Consider the following 17296-nt stretch of genomic DNA (forward strand, 5'->3'; position numbering starts at 1 on the left):
TGAAACTGTAAAAAACATTGTCATGGTATCTAACAAGCTAAGGGCATAAATAGAACCAAAATGGGAAGAAATGGCTATCAAATACAGTTATTTTTGTCCCAGAAAAGCCTTAAAGCACAGATTACTAGAAGGTGGGAGGATATAAGTGAGGAGTGTTATCGCACTTCTCCTTCCTTATGTTGTTTTCATTTGCTTCCCTCTCTGCCTGGAGCAGGTGGCTTGCGGGTGTTTGTGCTTCAAACTTCGACTCACATGTGTGTAAAGCCTCAGGACATTTGCGTTGTTCCTCCCCTGGCAAAGCCGGGCAGGTGAACAGCAGTGTCCACTTGGGGTACTGAATGTTTTTATCCAGTGCTTTCTGAGCAGCTTTTCAGTGACGCTGCACCTCAGATGACCTTTGACTCAGGTTACTGGCCCTGGTATGGAATTCAGAAAGATAACACTGGTAACTGTTTACAGACATGTGCTTATAAATATTTCTGTTTACATAAATGTTCCTAAACATTTATAAAAGGCAGTGGGTAATAGTATAAAAGAACTGGCCTGAGGAGGTTTGATGTTATTTTGCGTCCAGCTTTTCAGGATCTGCACATTGGCTTCTTCCGAGAGCGAAAATCACAAGTGGGCATGGGGTCAATCTACCGTGAAGTATCAGTTATTAGTTAAAATGTTTATTAGTTAAAAGCCCAGGCTCCTCTTGAGCTCTTTCAGGAGGATTTTCATAAACAGATCTGTGAGAAGTGGGGGGCTGCACTGCGGACATTAGGGTCCGGCTCTGCCCTGCCAAAACCTATGAGGAGCTGAGCTGCATTCTGAACGTGCCGGGCGGCCGAAAGCCCGCACTTATGGAGGGTGGGAGGGAGAATTCCCCATCTCCATTTCTCCCTCAGGCTGGGAAGACCTCAGCGGGAACGAGGCTCCCGCCCACAGCAGCCCCGCGCAGGCGCGGGGGAACGCTCCCCGCGGGAGAGGAGGCACTTCCGGCCGCGAGCTCAAAGCCGGTTAGCCGGGCGAGCCGCAGCTGCACCCACGCGGAAGGGGGCAGGGCCTCGGGCTGGCTCGGGCCGCTTACATAACGGCGGGGGTGGGGCCTGCGCGTGCGTCACGCGTCGGCTCCCGGCAGCCCCCGCTCCCCCCCCCTATATAACCGGCGTCCGCGCGGCCGCCCGCCCACAGTGAGCGGCCCCCGTCAGCGGCGCCGGATCTTGCGTAGCTCTTCGCCACTCGCTTTAAGTGACCGGAATCGCCTCGCCCACTGCTATCATCGCCATGCCCGGGTATTCCAGCGACAGGGATAGAGGGTGAGTCCGGGGGCACGGCCGGCGCCAGCCGCCGCCAGCGTCCGGACTCTGAGTCTGCCCGTGGGGCTCTCGGGGTTATTTTTCGTGTGGTTAAGATGGCGGCGGGGTGGGGGTTGGGCCCTGAGCCCTTCCCTCAGCGCTCCCGCCGCGGGGGGTGGCCGGGGGAGGGCATCTGGCTTTTTTAAGCCACCGATTGTGGGCGACTGTATCGGTTCCTCCGCCTCAGAGCACCCCCCACGGGTGAGAGTGGCGCGGGGGGATATTTTTTTTTTTCCTGTGGGGAGAAAAGATTAGCCCCCACCCGCCTAGGGACGATCCCCTAGCAAGGACGGTCCCCGTAGAGACCGATTCCCTCCCGCTGGGAGCGGCGGGTGGGCTGGAGGTTTGTGGGTCAGTGGGTTGGTGGTGCCGAAGCCTTGGGGAACTCTTGGCAGGGCGGTTCCCCTCCCTCCCTTCCCCCTCCCAAGGCTCGGGCTGTGACCGGTAGGAGCTGGCCGGCTCCGCTTTGTGTTGTGTAAGCGGATGTTAATGGCCGGCCCCGCCATGCGGTGGCTGAGGGGAATCAAAATGCCGGCTGTGCTGCCGCTGCCTTTGTTCCTCCTCCTCCCCCCGCCCAGCCCCGGCTCTAAAATGGCAGCGGCTAGAAAATGTGGCGTAGACAGAAATGAGAGACAAAGGAAACAGCGCTGGCAGGAAGCAGCGGCCACTCGGGGAGCGCTGTGTTGTGCTGGGAAGGATCGTTCCCAGCGCCCGCCCGGCCAAAACCGGGAAGCGATCGGGGCGGGGGAGGGGGCCCCGTACTCGGATCCAGCGCACGGCTTAGCGCGGCTCTAAGCTGCGCTTCGGGGCTTTCGAGATCCGCCTTATCGGAACAGAGGGACCGAACCTAAAATGCTAATAAAGCGCATGGCCTCATAAAGTATCTTTGTAAAAAGAAGTTTGTTTTCTGGGACATAAAAGAAACGGTTTACGGGAAAGTTATACGGAAGGTTTTGTAACTGCCCCTGCCTGCTTTCAACAATAGGAGTGTCGCTGGAATGGGAAACCATTTTGATTACGGGGTAGTGCCAAGGTTTTAATGCCTTACTTCGCTTGTTGTAACTTGCTGTTCGATTGCATTGTATGGAAGTGGGAAAGACATACTGCCTTAGCTTTTGAGTAAGAATTGTGGCAAGGCAGATTATGGCGTCTACAGCCTAAAGTATGGTTTTCAAAGTTCTAGTGTCCTGAAAATTAAGTAGGTAGAGTTTATACATCTGAATTGTGGAGTTAAGGGGTGGACTGCAAAGATGGTGGTTAAACTGTTCAGGAAGAGGACCAAAATGTTTCTCTTGCATTCTATGTTATGTTCTTTTTCCCTAGGTTTGGAGCCCCTCGTTTTGGAGGAAGTAGAGGTGGACCTCTCTCTGGGAAGAAATTTGGAAACCCTGGGGAGAAACTTACAAAAAAAAAATGGAACTTAGATGAGCTGCCCAAATTTGAGAAGAACTTCTACCAAGAACATCCGGATGTAGTTAGACGTACTGTGGTACGTACCTGATATGGCTTGAGCAAAAGTAAACAGAAAGTGCAAACACATTGAGGGTCATGGGGCCCAGCAGGCACAGTTGGGGTCATTTAAAATACAACTTTTGTATCAAAGTATATTTCCAATAATGGGTGTTTTGTTTTGCAGCAAGAAGTTGAACAGTACAGAGCAAGCAAAGAGGTCACAGTTAGGGGCCATAACTGTCCAAAACCAATTATCAACTTTTATGAAGCAAACTTCCCTGGTAAGTGAAGACCAGCTTATTGGTTGTTCTTCAGGCTGGATTAGGGCAGCATCTGAATTCATGCGTTTAAATTTTCTCTTCAAGCAAATGTTATGGAAGTAATTCAGAGGCAGAACTTCACTGAACCAACTGCTATTCAAGCCCAAGGTTGGCCTGTTGCATTGAGTGGATTGGATATGGTCGGAGTGGCACAGACTGGATCAGGGAAAACACTCTCTGTAAGTTTTGATTATAGCCTGGAATACTGCTGGATTTACAGCAGTGACAGTATGGCCTGGCTTAGTGCAGGGGGAGCACTACTGGGAAGAGAGTATAATGAGATTTTTCTTTTTTCCAAACAGTACTTACTGCCTGCCATTGTGCATATAAATCATCAGCCATTCCTGGAGCGAGGAGATGGACCTATTGTGAGTATTCCTAAGTGAAAGGGGATTTTAATTTCTAGAGAATGTTGATTGTGTATTACAAGTACCAGTTGTCCATGCTCATTAGAGTGCGTAGCTGCATTCTCTTTTTCTGTATGAATAAAGTGATTCCCTGTTGGGGTACTCTCCCAACCAGATTCTATAAGCTCTGATTGGATTGTCCTTAAAATAGTACAGAACAGGGAGAGATGTTTGATTTTTGGGTTACATTTTGGAAATTGCTATTCCGTGGAAGCTAGTGACTTCCAGGTATCTTTCACATGTTAGGTCAGTGGTGGCCGTTGAGATGCCAGGTAACTTGGTTTGCTGGTTTGGCTACTTAAATCTACTTCAGTCAATCTGGCACTGAACTTTCCACTCAAAATTATTGTCAGACTAGGACTTTCCAAAGGATATTGAGCTTAAAGCTGGGCATCCTATTTCTAGTGTCTTGTGCTGGCACCAACCCGTGAACTGGCCCAACAAGTGCAGCAGGTGGCTGCTGAATACAGCAGAGCGTGTCGTTTGAAGTCCACATGTATTTATGGAGGTGCTCCAAAGGGACCACAAATCCGTGACCTGGAAAGAGGTATGGATCAGCCTTGGTGCATCCCTGTCTGAGGCAATGTGGAAACTGCTTCAGCTGACAGGACTGCTTGGTTTTAGGTGTGGAAATCTGCATTGCAACACCTGGAAGACTTATAGACTTCTTAGAAGCTGGAAAGACCAATCTCAGGAGGTGTACTTACCTTGTCCTTGATGAAGCTGACAGGATGCTTGACATGGGATTTGAACCTCAGATCAGAAAAATTGTGGATCAGATAAGAGTGAGTATAAATAGTTCATGCATTTATCACTATAGCAAGTACAAACTATTGCTACTACCCTTATTAAAGCAAGGGCAGTGCAAGCCTGGGTAGTTTTGGTTGGGCATTTAACTTAACCCTATACTGATCTTCTATTGACCTGATCTTCTTCTCCAGCCTGACAGGCAGACTCTGATGTGGAGTGCCACATGGCCTAAGGAAGTGAGGCAGCTGGCCGAAGATTTCTTGAAAGAATATGTGCACATCAACATCGGTGCACTGGAACTGAGTGCAAACCACAACATTCTTCAGATTGTGGATGTGTGTCATGATGTCGAGAAAGATGACAAGTAAGTAGTCCTTGGGGTAAAGCATTCTGTGTTTTCTGTCAGTTTTGCTTTATGAACTGTGAAATGAATGTCTTGTCTTGATGGATTTTTTTGACATCAGTCTGAAGACAAAGGCAAGAAATTAGTTTAAACTTGTACAGTACAAATCGGTCTAAGCTCTAAGCAAAATATCTTCATTAATAGGCTTATTCGTTTGATGGAAGAAATCATGAGTGAGAAGGAAAACAAAACAATTGTTTTTGTGGAAACCAAAAGGCGTTGTGATGATCTTACCAGAAAAATGAGGAGAGATGGGTGAGTAATAGCTGAGATTTCACTAAGCAACCCTAGTAGTCTTGGGTGTGTTCTTGACACAACAGTTAAGAATCAAAACTGTCACAGAGTGACACCAGCTGTCAGTTGCAATGCTGAGACTGGAATTTGCCAGTAGGCCTATCTTTGGCTAATGAAGCCACTGATGGAGTGTTCCTGGGTCAATGAAGTTCTGTGTTTTCAGGTGGCCAGCGATGGGTATTCATGGTGATAAAAGTCAGCAGGAGCGGGACTGGGTTCTAAATGGTGAGTTTCAGCAATTTCTGCAAGCATCTGATGTGTGCTATTTAAGGAAAAAACTGATTCACTTCTTGTGTTACAGAATTCAAACATGGAAAAGCACCAATCCTGATTGCTACAGATGTTGCATCCAGAGGTCTAGGTTAGTAAAACTCAGTAATGCCAGTTGCCCAAAGCTTTTAAAGAAAGTCTATTGCTTTCTTTAACCTCTGCATTTTTCTAAGTTTTCTTCACATAAAGGTGCAGTCTTTGTGGCAAGGCCTAGGCATGACAATCGGAGGACTCGAGGGGGATGGAGGACTAGTGGAAATGATCGGCTGGCTGCTTCCAGTCAAATAGAGAGGTGAAAGCTGAGAGCATTGTGTGCCAGTAATCTTCAAAAGGCAAAGATCATCCTTTAAACTACTACCCCATAAACTGTTCTCTCATGAAATAAGCAGTTTCATTCACAGTTCACTTTGCCCTGGTATTTCTCTTCTCTCCATGCTTTGCATGATTTGCCATGGTGCAGTACTGTTAGTTTGTGCATACTGTCTGCTGTGATCTGTGGGTCTTTGAATTTCAGTGAGTTTTTTGAAATGTTGAAGAACATAATTTTAAACTTCAATGTTCAATGAAATTTTTTTCAACCATGAAATGGAGAGAGCAGCTTTAAAATGTACTAAGCCTTGTACAAATTGGTGAGTACTGGCACATGAAATCTGAGAAAAAAAGTCCACCTCTCACTTTAACAAGTGGGGCAGGAAAGCAATGGCTTTTCAATGCCTTTGAAAGTCGAAGTTCCTCCACCTATACGTAGTCGTCATGTCGAGACCTGCCAGAGAGAGACACATTCTCAAGTGAACCCTGGCTTCTTGGAAGCGCTTGCCTAGACGAGACACAGTGCATAAAAACAACTTGGTGACTTTGGGGGGACAGGTATGTTTTTCTTGCAGCTGCGGTTCAAAGGTCTTGGCAAGACGAGCAGTGTGGCCCCTTTTTTTTGAGCTTCTAATGAGTGTGTATGTGAAGGACCTTGTATGTTTTTACTCTAAGGTCCTCAAATGAGCACATGAAGAGGCTGCTGTGAGCTTTAGTGGCCCTACTGCAAGAAGCTTTCAGATGTCACTTGATGATTTGTAAAGGGGACTCTTGAGTTGGGAATGACAAGCAAATGCACACTCCTTATGGTAAGGTTTTGGATCACAGGGTGGGTGATGAGAACGGGATCAAGATGGAGTGTGCGTAACTTTTCCACAATACTCTTGCAGAAATGGATGATTCTAACACTGTTCTTTGCAGCCATTATTCCTTTTAAAATACTCTTATCTAATGTTTATCTTCGATTTGGCTGTTGTGGTGTGCAAAACTTTGTACCTCGCTTTTTGCCACACTGCAACACTTTACAGATGTGGAAGATGTGAAATTTGTCATCAATTATGACTACCCTAACTCCTCAGAGGACTATATCCACCGAATTGGACGAACTGCCCGCAGTACCAAAACAGGCACAGCATACACATTCTTTACTCCTAACAATATTAAGCAAGTAAATGACCTCATCTCTGTGCTTCGGGAGGCTAATCAAGCCATCAACCCCAAATTGCTTCAGCTGATTGAAGACAGAGGTTCAGGTACGTGCTGTTACTGATCTCAGTGCATAGCTTTCCTCTCAGAACAAAATGGAAACTCTGAATTCCACCTCCAGCCTCTCTCCACAATGAATGTGGAAGGTGGTTTAGCTACCAGTTACGGTGACCTCAGAAGGTATTTATTAACACAAAAGCCAAAAAACAGCACCCAAATGCTCCCAGTCTATGCTTGTGGTGCACCAATGGCTAGGGCAGGCCAAAGAGGCACATCTTATTTGCCCTGAAATAAAACACTCATGGACTTAGTTTTGTGGCTTTGTCTCCTATGGCCTGGAAAGAGAGATGGACCCAAGTGTCCTGCTGGCAGGGTAGAAGTCACTTTTTGCCTTGATGCTTCTACTTGTGTTACTGGGGAGAGTGTGTGGCTCCTGAAAGGTTAGACAGCTTTATCTAACTGGAGTCCAGTGAGCACCTGGGAAGCTTTTATAGTAGGTTTGAATTGCTGGGACAGAAAATAAATCGTGCTTAACTGAACGTAAGAGCCTTTATAATGCACATAACTGTCTTGTCTCTTTCACTAGGTCGTTCCCGAGGTGACCGACGTGACAGATACTCTGCGGGCAAAAGGGGTGGATTTAGTAGTTTTAGAGAGAGGGAGAACTTTGAGAGAACCTATGGTGCGCTAGGCAAGAGAGACTTTGGAGCAAAAACCCAAAATGGGGCTTACAGTGCCCAGAGTTTCAGCAATGGAACTCCCTTTGGGAATGGCTTTGCAGCTGCAGGCATGCAGGCTGGCTTCAGGGCCGGCGGTAACCCCGCAGGAGCGTACCAGAACGGCTATGAGCAGCAGTATGGCAGTAACATTGCCAACATGCACAATGGCATGAACCAGCAGCAGTATGCCTATCCTGCCACTGGTGCTGCTCCTATGATAGGTTACCCCATGCCCACAAATTATTCTCAATAACTTAGTGTATTTAAATGTCTCAGTTTTTCATAATTGCTCTTTATATTGTGTGTTATCAAAACAGGATAGTTATTTAAGAAATGGGAAATGCAGAAATGACTGCAGTGCAGCAGTAATTATGGTGCACTTTTTCGCTATTTAAGTTGAATATTTCTCTACATTCCTGAAACAATTTTTAGTTTTTTGTACTAGAAAATGCAGACAGTGTTTTCAAAGTAAATGTACAGTGATTTGAAATACAGTAACAGAAGGCAGTGCATGGCCTTCCAATAAAGGTATTTGAAGACCGATTTTTCTTTCAGATGACGATTTTCTCAACATGTGCACAACTTTACATTAACAAAATGTCAAAATGTTTTTATATTAAATTCTAGAAAGGTTTCTCAACTGTGTCTGATTAAACATTTAAGCTTATACAAATACCAGCCTTGCCTTGATGGGGCTAGATTGCTTAGCATGGCAGGCTCCGCTTCGATGGGGAAGAAAATTAAAGCTGGCTTCTAAGAAAGTATTGAAAACAGTGTTCTTCCTTGTCTCACTAGTGTAGGGCCAGTTCTTGGAAAAGATCAAAACTCTGTAGTGGTGTTGCTAATGAGCTGCTACAAGCGTAGGAAGCTTCTGCAGCACCGTAACCGTCGCCTTCACATGAGCATATGTGCAGACCAGGCTTGAGTGTTGTGTACCCACAGCTGCCAGGCGTTGTGAGTTAGCATGCAGGCTTCTGAGCTTCAGAGAAACGGGAAGATCTTAGTATTAAAACTTCAAATTATACTTAAAACTGGTATTGAGCAGTGATTTCTTTACGGAGGTGGTGGGAGGGAAGTGGGCTGTTGATGTATGATGATGCCTCATGTATTTTTTTTTTTTTTTTAAAGACTTCTAGTATGTGTAAATGGCTCTCAAACTTCAAAGTACTGCCCATGCTGAGTGAAGCAACAGCAGTTCCTTGATAAGCAAAACTGGAATAATAGTTTATCCTGGGGTTTAAAGTGCTTAATGCTTTCAAGCAGAGTGTATTAAAATTCCTGTTAATACTAACTTTCAGTTCCTCCTTCTTGTTTATCAGTAACAGTGATGAGTTTTAAGTTCATCACTTCATGTGTTCAAAGTTGGATCTTGAAATCTACAAGGTTCATTTTAGGTTATTTTGAACCTGAGTAAGACTTTACAGATGTCTTAACTTTATGCACTTAACTTTTTGCTTACTCTGTGCTCAGCCCTTGATTACTGTTTCCCTCCAAGGCTGAGCTTGTGATGTTCTGTAATGCAGTCTAATCTGCTTCTTAATTGTTTCCTCCGTTGTGATATTCTATCACTTTGACAGTATTTTGTGGCCATTCACTGCTGCTATGAGAACTTCAGCTGGAGCCTTTAAGTTACCCCACTGCAGTCTAAAACTGCAGGTGGCAATGTATTTTGGTTTGGGTTTTTTTTTTTGTTTTTTTTTTTTTTTTTTTTTTTTTTTTTTTTTTTTTTGGGGTTCTTTGTTTTTGTTTTGGTGGTTTTTTGTGGGTTTGGGGTTTTTTGGGAGGGTGGTTTTTTTTTCTCATATGCTTTGAAACATTACTCAATGTCACCAGGAGTGAAAAGGAAGTAGATTAGTAGATTACTTACCACTGAAGTATGACTTAATTCCTAAATTTCCAGGTCAGTTGCATGAAGCAAAATGCATTGAAAAGCTTATTTTTGTTTTAAAAACTTAAATGTAAACGAGTTCTTCTGGTATTAAAAGTACATGTAGATCTTGTGAATTAAAATTGAGAGATGAGAGGCTTTTAACAGTGATGCAAAACCTAAATGGGCAGGTGCCTTCCTCCTTGTGTTTTGTACTCTTTCCAAATGACCCTGTGCCTTGGGCAGTATTTCCAGCGGGGGGCAATGTACCGTTTGTACATAAAATGATAAAAAGACGACCTCTACTAAGCAGCTTTGATACCACTGCCGCTGCTATTCCGGCAGAATTGAGCTCATGGCAAATCTGCCTTCGATCTGTAATTCCCTCCAATCCTTGTGCAGGCAGGAGTAGCAACTCCTGCAGCTGACCCAGTGCCCTAATAACGCGTCTCGTTGTTCCCGGGCCCGGAGGAGAGGGCCGCACCGCCCGAACCGGCGCGGGGATTATTCCAGCCCGAGCTTGTCATGACTGCGGCTCGCGGAATGGTTCCTGCCTCACGCCCCGCCTCCTGGCGCCGCTACAAACTCGTGATGCAGCGGGTATGGAAATTTCCACTGCGCTGTGTGCGCTCTGCCAGCGCGAACCCGAGCAGCCGAGGGGCCTCGCCCGCGCTCTTGGCAGCCTTGGCTTGAGCTTTGCCTTCTGCCTTTATGTGCCTCGGACTTGCTGCTGCCCTTATGGGCTCCGGAGGGGCTTTTCCCCAGGAATGTTCCCGCGACAGTGAGGGCAGGGTCTGTCCTCTTGCCCCCCTCCCAGTTCCCCAGTGCCGGGGAGTTCTGGACGTCCCCCTCTGACAGGGGCAGGCCAGATGTGACCCCTGGCACGTGCGGCCTTGTTGCCGATTTTGGGAGCTCTCTCAACGAGTTTGGTTTATAAAAGAGAAATTGTTTATTCTGCGCGGGGCTCAAGGTTGCTTCCACGTATCAAGCACACCAAGGGGTAAAAAGTTACTTTTTTTTTTCAGTAAAATGTACACGAACCCACCTATCTAATGCACATTCTCCGCCTACCTAATGTATGTTTGTGTGATCTGATCTTACCCAATGCTTGAAACGAAAAGTTCCTTTATTAAGCAACTTCTATTGTAGAAGTTACCTGACTAATTAGTTATGTTTACAAAAGGGGAGAAAATTCAGGTTCATGACATCAATTTCCTTTGCAGAAGTTATCTGAGGCTATCATTACGGTTATAAAAGGTGAGAAGATTCAGCCTGGGGACAGAAAATTCACCTCGGACGGTCCCTGAACTGCGGCCCGGAGTCCCGATGGGGCTCCGAGGGTCCCGCTGCGCTTGCGCGGCCGCCGTGCCGCGCGTTTCCCCCCCGCCGCTGCGCGTGCGCAATGGCTGCCCCGACCCCTCCCCCCCTTCCCCCCTATCCTCCCCCCGGCCCCTCCATGAGGGAGCGGCAAGATGGCGCTGGGCTCCCGCCAAAGTTGCTGCTGCTGCGGCCGCGCCGCCCTGGGGCAGCCGAGGCGACGGCGGGTCCCGGAGCGGGCGGAGCCGGCAGGGTGCTCGGCGCGGCCGTACTCGGCGGGCGGCGGTGCTGCGGAGGTGGCGGGCGGGGCGGAGCTGCTGGAGGTGTGCTGGCGGCGGCGCTTCCTGCGGGGCGGCGCGGGGCCGGTGCCCTGGCGCGCTTACTTGAGCGGCCGCCACCCCGGCTTCGGGCCGTTGGGCGCGGCGCTGCGTGCTAACCTGGCGGCGCAGTGGTGGGACTCGGCTCTGCCCATGCGGGAGCAGGTGTTCCCCGTGGACGCCCCGCTTCACGGTCCTCCCGGCGCCCTGCGGGACGCGCAGAGGCTGCGGCTGCTGCACCTGGAGACGCTGCGCGAAGCCCGCCAGGGCAGTGGGCAGAACCCGGGCGGCCCGGCCCTGGAAGAAGTGATGGGGGCCGCGGAAGTGCTGCGGGAGAGCCTCCTGCCCGGTAGGTCCCGGCTGGCTCCGCACAGCCTGCAGCCTGCGAGCGGCTTTCTTGCTGGGAGCGAAGCAGCTGCATTTAAGGGACTTTTCCAGCTGTGTTGGTGCTCTCGGAACGTTCCTTCTGTAGGCTGTGAATTTGTTTGCTTTTCAAGGACCTGACCAGCACAGGTGGGCAGCTGATGCGCTCCCTGTGATTTGAGGAAAAGCACATTAAAATCAACGTGCCCAGAGGAACCAGCCTACTGAATCAATCTCTGCAAAGCATCAAAGCTAGTAAAGATAGTGGGACTGCATGTACAAACAACACGTATATAATATGTGCTTTATCTGTTCTTGGTAGAGTTAAAACATCAGAAACTTTCCTGTGGCCGCTAAAATCAGGGCTTTGTTTTTTGCAGGTGTTCTGGCGCAGTATGTCAGCTGCTTAGAGCTGGTGAACAAACGACTGCCCTTTGGCCTTGCTCAAATTGGAGTGTGCTTCCATTCCGTTCCAGAAAGTGAACATTCTGTTCCAGAAAGTGAACAACAGAACAAAACCCCTACAAGGTAGAGTAATAGAGGAGTTAATCCCTTATCATACCTCTACCGACTATTTCACTTTTGGATTATTTTTGAATGCTGCTTCTTGCTTTTCCCCTGTTGTTTCTGAAGGTGTTAACTTGCTGCCCTTGCTGTTGTTTAAAGAATAGGCGAGAGGACCACGTCTTTGCTTGCATGGTTTAGTTCTCCCAGAACTGCAGGACAGTGGCTCGATTACTGGCTACGCCAGAGGCTCCAGTGGTGGAGAAAGGTAACAGCAGCATATCCATGGGGAATCTTGGCCTACTCCTTTGTGTCTCAGAGGGGGAATAGTCACGCTGGTTGGTTTTATGGCCTTACATTGCTGGCCTGTTCTAGGCACTGAAATAGGTGTATTTCTCATGGAAATTGAAAAGCTACTGAAGTTGATGACAAACCTAATAAGTAGTTTATAACGTGACTTGCAGAAATACAAGTGTTTTGTGTTTGTCAGTGATACGAGATGAAAATGCCATAAAACAACCAAGAGATTCGGGCCGTAACGTAAAAAAACCTTTTGCTGAAAATCGCAGACTTCAGTTTGCATTGCAGACTTGGTTTTGTAGTTAATACAGGATTCACAATAGTGATCACCTCTTACACCTCTTATTTTCAGTTTGCTGTAGGCCCGTGTAACTTCAGCAGCAGTGACTTTCAGGATGAAGAAGGCAGAAGAGGATTTAAGTTACATTACAGCTTTCCTTGGGGAACAGAAACAATAGAAACACTGAAGAACCTTAGTGATACTGAACTATTAGAGCTGTATCCAGGAGAGAGATCAAAATTACTTGTAAGCTTTGCTGTTTTCAACATCTTTCCTGGTAAAAATGTGTGAGAGAAATGGTTTCTTTGCTGATCCACTTGCTGAGCGTGTGGCTGGCTTTTTATTCATTTGCTGCAAAAGTAGTACAGTTGATACTCTGCAGTCAGACTTTTCATTTTCAAAAGCTGATGAAACAGTGTTTTGGTATTTTTTTTTACAAGGAACTCTTCAAAATTAAAAATGAGCTATATTGACAGGACAGCTGTTGTCACTGGCATAGCCTTTTCCTGTATGTTACAGACTGTGTTTTGCACTGTCCAGTTTGCATCAAAAAGAGCCTGTAAATGTGGAGGTTTTTTTCTTGCTGTAGCTTGTTCACTTTCATGTATGTAGAAGTTTCTGTAGATTAATGGGTTATAAAAATGGCTTTACAGAAAAAGGAGGGATGGACCAGAGGGAAACCTCTCCACGGAATATGTTAGAGAGGGACAAACCTCTGGTAAACGGCAGTGTTTGGAGTTAGGCTGAAGAGATAAAATCAGAGTAATTTTGTATTTCACCGGTCAATTGCAACCTCCTTCTTCTCATGACAGTCCTGTCTTTCCTGCTTTTGCAGTTTATTTCTACAAAACTGGGTTATGTAGGGATTTCTCAGAATGTGGGGACTCATGGTCGCTTGAAAGTAATCTACAAACCTCCAAAAGAAAATGCAGAGTTTCAAGTGTATTTGCCATAGATTTAAATTTATGATCAAAGTGGCAGAGCAAGAAACTAATCTCGTCCTACCCTGACCTTCTGCTTTCCCCACTGTTGCAGTCTTACCTGGTTACAGATACACTGCTAAGATTACTGGTAATGTTTTAAATAAATGTCTGTATTTTAAATGTAGTAAGGGTGCTTGAGCTCAATGCCTCATTATACATTTAAAGCTAGCAAAAGGGTTTTGAGGACAATCTTTCATATTTTCCTGTGTGGGTTTTTTCTCTTCAGGGCCGAGATGGAAGGAAGAATGTCATCCCTCATGTTCTGTCTATGAATGGGAATCTGGACCGAGGAGTGTTAGCATATCTCTTTGATTCTCTACAGCTAGTTGAGAATCCATTAACAGCAAGGAAAAATTCACAGAGAAAGGTAATTTCATGTAGAATATGTGAGAAAAGTCTTAAGTACAAACCCCACAGACAATGTGGTAAATTCAAGCATTGCAATGTCTCCTTTTCCACATGGCCATCCTGATCCCTTCCCAATGGGCGCAGACTGGACCTTCTCACTGGTAGCACCAGGCATGCCCCATGGCACAGCCCCTGTGGTCCTTGTCACCCACATAAGCAGTTTTTCTCATTTTTTTTCTCATTTTTTTCTCGTTTTTCCTTTTTTACCTTTCTCTCTGATGAGTAGGTAGGCTCTTGACATGCAAGTGATGGAGTTAAGAGAAATCAGAATGTAGCTGCAGTTTATGGGAGAGAGGAATTTGTCTTTTCCAGCAGCGTTTGAAAGTGGCTGAGAAGAGTAGAAAAGTGGGTCACAGGTGGTAATGGGGTATTTCCCCTAGGACCATCATTATCCCCACTTTTACCCTGTGTTCTGGAGTTGGAGTGCTGGCTGTCAGTGCCTGTTACCCAGGCAGCTGTTTGGGCTTTAAGAACAGGCAGCAGACTGGATGGGAACTGCCTGCTGCACAGTCTCTGATTACTCTGGCTCCATTCAAGATAATGGAGCTCTGCTAACAAATCTTCATCTCTTTTCTGGAGCTCAGCCAAAAATAGAATAATTTCTGCCACGTGAATGTAGCTGGGCTGTGTGCTCATTGCATAAAATACAGCTTGCTTCTAATTCAGGTTTTTGTGCTGTGAGAAAATTTTGCATGTTTAGAACCTTAATTTAATTTAAAAAAATTACTATTTCCTAGTTCTGGTTAGAATTGCATGATAAATACATTGAGTAAACTGTTGGTTTTTGTAAATTTATTAGGTACTTAAGCTTCATCCTTGCTTAGCACCCCTTAAAGTGGCCTTGGATGTAGGAAAAGGTCCAACAACAGAGCTGAGGCAGGTATGTTGTAAGAGAGTATTTTAATTTTGAGCATTGACTCTCCGTGTAACCTGTTACAATTCAGACACTGTTTATGTTGAGGAGAATCGTGCTGCTGCTTTGACTCCTGGAGATTCCTGGTTGTGCAGAGTTCATGGTGCTCTAACTCTGCAGCTTGTGGATGACAGCCGAAGGAATTCACTGCAGGCAGTTCCTTGTGTAGACACAACTGCTTTTGATACAATAGAGCTGATGCTTGTCCCGTGCAAAATTAAGAAAAATAAATAACACAATCCCTTTCAGCTTCTTCATCTTTCAGAGTTATTTTGACACATGGGTTGCATCTTCAGAAGGATTTTTTAAAAGTTTTCATTTGAGTCAGTCATGAAGTCCCCATAGAAGGGAGGAAACTTACACTGGCATGTTTTTAAACAGAAGTGGAGACATAACTGCCAGGCTGCTTTCTAATTTGAGATTATTTCAGGCAGCAAATTAACACCATCTAGGAATGTTAATACCACACATGTTAAGAGTTTTAATGGTTTCTTTGTATACCGTCTCAAACCTCAAAGTCTGTCTTTTAACTTTTGTTTTTAAATGAACACAGGTTTGTCAAGGATTGTTCAATGAACTGACAGAAAATGGAATTTCTGTATGGCCAGGTTATCTGGAAACTCTGCAGGTGTCTCTGGAGCAACTTTATACAAAGTAAGGAGAAACAGTCTTTTGTAAATTAAACTCTGAAGGTCAAAGATGACTTTCTGTGGACTGGTGTAAATACGCCTTTTTTTCAGTAGGAAGTCACTGAGTGCAGTAACTGACTGAAGGTGTGGATCCTGAACTACAGACTTGGATTCAAGTAGTTTTATTATGAAAAGTGTGTATCAGATCATTTTTTAAATTAAGTGAAGTAGAAGCCTTTCACATGTTACTATTATTTCCCTGGAACTGTGAAGTGCCTTTTAAAAACTCTCATGTAGAAAATAAATTTCTTCAGATGAGTTATAAGCTGCAGAACTGTTTCCCACCCTCACCCCCATTTTTGCATCTGGTCTGGTTCTGTATTTCATTCTTAAGCACTATTTCAAACAGCACACTGTGTCTAGGCTTGAACTTGAAAGTTCTTCCAAGCCTGGAACCATTGCCATTAGTGTATGTGATGGAACTGTTTGTGGATATAAAAACAGCTATTCCATTTGGGGGCTTCATTTATGATTTGTTGATCAGGAGTGAATTTGGGGCATATGGCTCCTTATGTCAATGCATCTTGAGCATAGTGATGAGTGTTTTTTTCTGAGAGAAGATAAATGCAACTATTTGTTCATGTGCAGTAAAACTAAGTCAGAAAGATAAATTCTCCTTGTACAAAAATACTCTTTTAATAGGTCACTAAAGATCCTTCTTCTAGCTAAATAATAAAGAAATCTAATCAGGAAAGCAAGGAATGGCAACAGGAAAACTGGAGGTGTCACACTGGACTTAGTGCAATACAGCAAAACTAAATATTTACAGTTTATGGTCATTTGTATGTAAGTTGTCTGATTTTTTTCCATACACCAAAAGCAGTAACAGGTGGGTTCTTTTCTCTGCAGGTATGATGAGATGAGTATTCCCTTCATGGTCTTGGTAAGTGATGGCACTCTAGAGAATGGAGTGGTCCAGCTGAGAAGTAGAGACACCACCATGAAGGAAATGATGCACATTTCCAGGCTGAAGGACTTTTTAACAAAGTATGTTACGTCAGCCAAAAATATGTAAACTTAAAATTGTTGAATAAAAGGATTTTCTTAGACATCTTTGCCTGAACTGGTTTCAGCATTGTCTCACGGACTCAGTGGTTTCTCTGCAAACAGTTGTGCTAAAACTTGGTGGTGTGTCTGTTTTCTGTCAAATCTGGGTCTTCCCAGTTACCTTGGAAAAAGGCAAGAGAAAAAAGTTGTCACTTGTTAGCAAGGCTAACCATATTCTTATTCACATCTTTGGATTTACTATCATATTGCAAGTGCTCTATCCTAAGCTAAAAATTCAGCTTTCATCTGATTATGATTAATATACAATTATGATTTCTAGTGGAAAATGGTATTTATGTAAAAGACTTCCAAATCTTAAATATTTTAATAACATCAGTAAGTATCTTTGTACCATCTGTTTGTAGAAATGTATTTTAATCACATGGCTTCAGTTCTTAAACATGTAAGCTACTTCATCCTGACTTTGATATACAAAAAAAATCAGAAATATATTATCAAGAGTAACAGAGGAATAGATTTAAATAAATTGTAAGGTTTTTTACAAACATTTTTCGTGGACAAAATGTCTCTGTGGATAAAATGGTGGAAAAAGACTAATGTGTGATCATGTTTTTCCTGTACCTAAGCATAGCTGTTAAAATCAGATACAAGAGTTTGCAGAGATACGGAACTGTATGTTTCTGATCTTGTCTAGATTTCCAGTGCCTGTACAGCTTGTTCAGTCACTGTATGAAGTGCTTAAGGTTTGTGCAAAAAGGCCTGTGGCCGCTGATAATCATCAGTGTCATGAAACACAAGAACTTGCCTTAAAGTCTTCTATTAACATCGTGCTCACTTAACTATAAATGAGTTGTAACAACAATAATAATTGCTGTAT

At 44.9% G+C, this 17296-nt stretch overlaps 2 protein-coding genes across 4 annotated transcripts; both read left to right on the top strand.

Annotated features, from left to right (window-relative positions):
- Positions 1-1103: 1103 nt before the first annotated feature.
- Positions 1104-8761, top strand: DDX5 (DEAD-box helicase 5). Of its 2 annotated transcripts, none has more exons than XM_032128888.1 (13): positions 1104-1301; positions 2664-2829; positions 2977-3073; positions 3158-3291; positions 3415-3480; positions 3925-4066; positions 4144-4304; positions 4461-4633; positions 4817-4927; positions 5130-5191; positions 5268-5327; positions 6574-6798; positions 7338-8761. In XM_032128888.1, the coding sequence occupies exons 1-13, from the start codon at positions 1270-1272 to the stop codon at positions 7721-7723; spliced, it is 1815 nt and encodes a 604-aa protein (XP_031984779.1). In that variant the 5' UTR covers positions 1104-1269; the 3' UTR covers positions 7724-8761. The 2 variants fall into 2 exon arrangements, with proteins under 2 accessions (XP_031984779.1, XP_031984780.1); XM_032128889.1 differs by having other exon boundaries at positions 1141-1277.
- A 2032-nt stretch (positions 8762-10793) lies between these two features.
- Positions 10794-16462, top strand: POLG2 (DNA polymerase gamma 2, accessory subunit). Of its 2 annotated transcripts, XM_032128904.1 has the most exons (8): positions 10795-11320; positions 11715-11862; positions 12001-12106; positions 12491-12664; positions 13628-13768; positions 14609-14689; positions 15276-15376; positions 16261-16462. In XM_032128904.1, the coding sequence occupies exons 1-8, from the start codon at positions 10810-10812 to the stop codon at positions 16424-16426; spliced, it is 1428 nt and encodes a 475-aa protein (XP_031984795.1). In that variant the 5' UTR covers positions 10795-10809; the 3' UTR covers positions 16427-16462. The 2 variants fall into 2 exon arrangements, with proteins under 2 accessions (XP_031984796.1, XP_031984795.1); XM_032128905.1 differs by lacking the exon at positions 14609-14689 and having other exon boundaries at positions 10794-11320.
- The last annotated feature ends 834 nt before the right edge of the window (positions 16463-17296 follow it).

Source organism: Corvus moneduloides, chromosome 19, assembly GCF_009650955.1.
Source record: "Corvus moneduloides isolate bCorMon1 chromosome 19, bCorMon1.pri, whole genome shotgun sequence".
Classification (NCBI taxonomy): domain Eukaryota; kingdom Metazoa; phylum Chordata; class Aves; order Passeriformes; family Corvidae; genus Corvus; species Corvus moneduloides.

Coding starts and splice junctions, on each gene's coding strand:
- POLG2 (XM_032128904.1), top strand. CDS start 10,810: ATGGCGCTGGGCTCCCGCCAAAGTTGCTGCTGCTGCGGCCGCGCCGCC. Junction 11,321..11,714: donor GCGGGAGAGCCTCCTGCCCG/GTAGGTCCCGGC, acceptor TGTTTTTTGCAG/GTGTTCTGGCGCAGTATGTC. Junction 13,769..14,608: donor GGAAAAATTCACAGAGAAAG/GTAATTTCATGT, acceptor TAAATTTATTAG/GTACTTAAGCTTCATCCTTG.
- DDX5 (XM_032128888.1), top strand. CDS start 1,270: ATGCCCGGGTATTCCAGCGACAGGGATAGAGG. Junction 3,074..3,157: donor TTATGAAGCAAACTTCCCTG/GTAAGTGAAGAC, acceptor TTTCTCTTCAAG/CAAATGTTATGGAAGTAATT. Junction 4,067..4,143: donor AATCCGTGACCTGGAAAGAG/GTATGGATCAGC, acceptor GCTTGGTTTTAG/GTGTGGAAATCTGCATTGCA.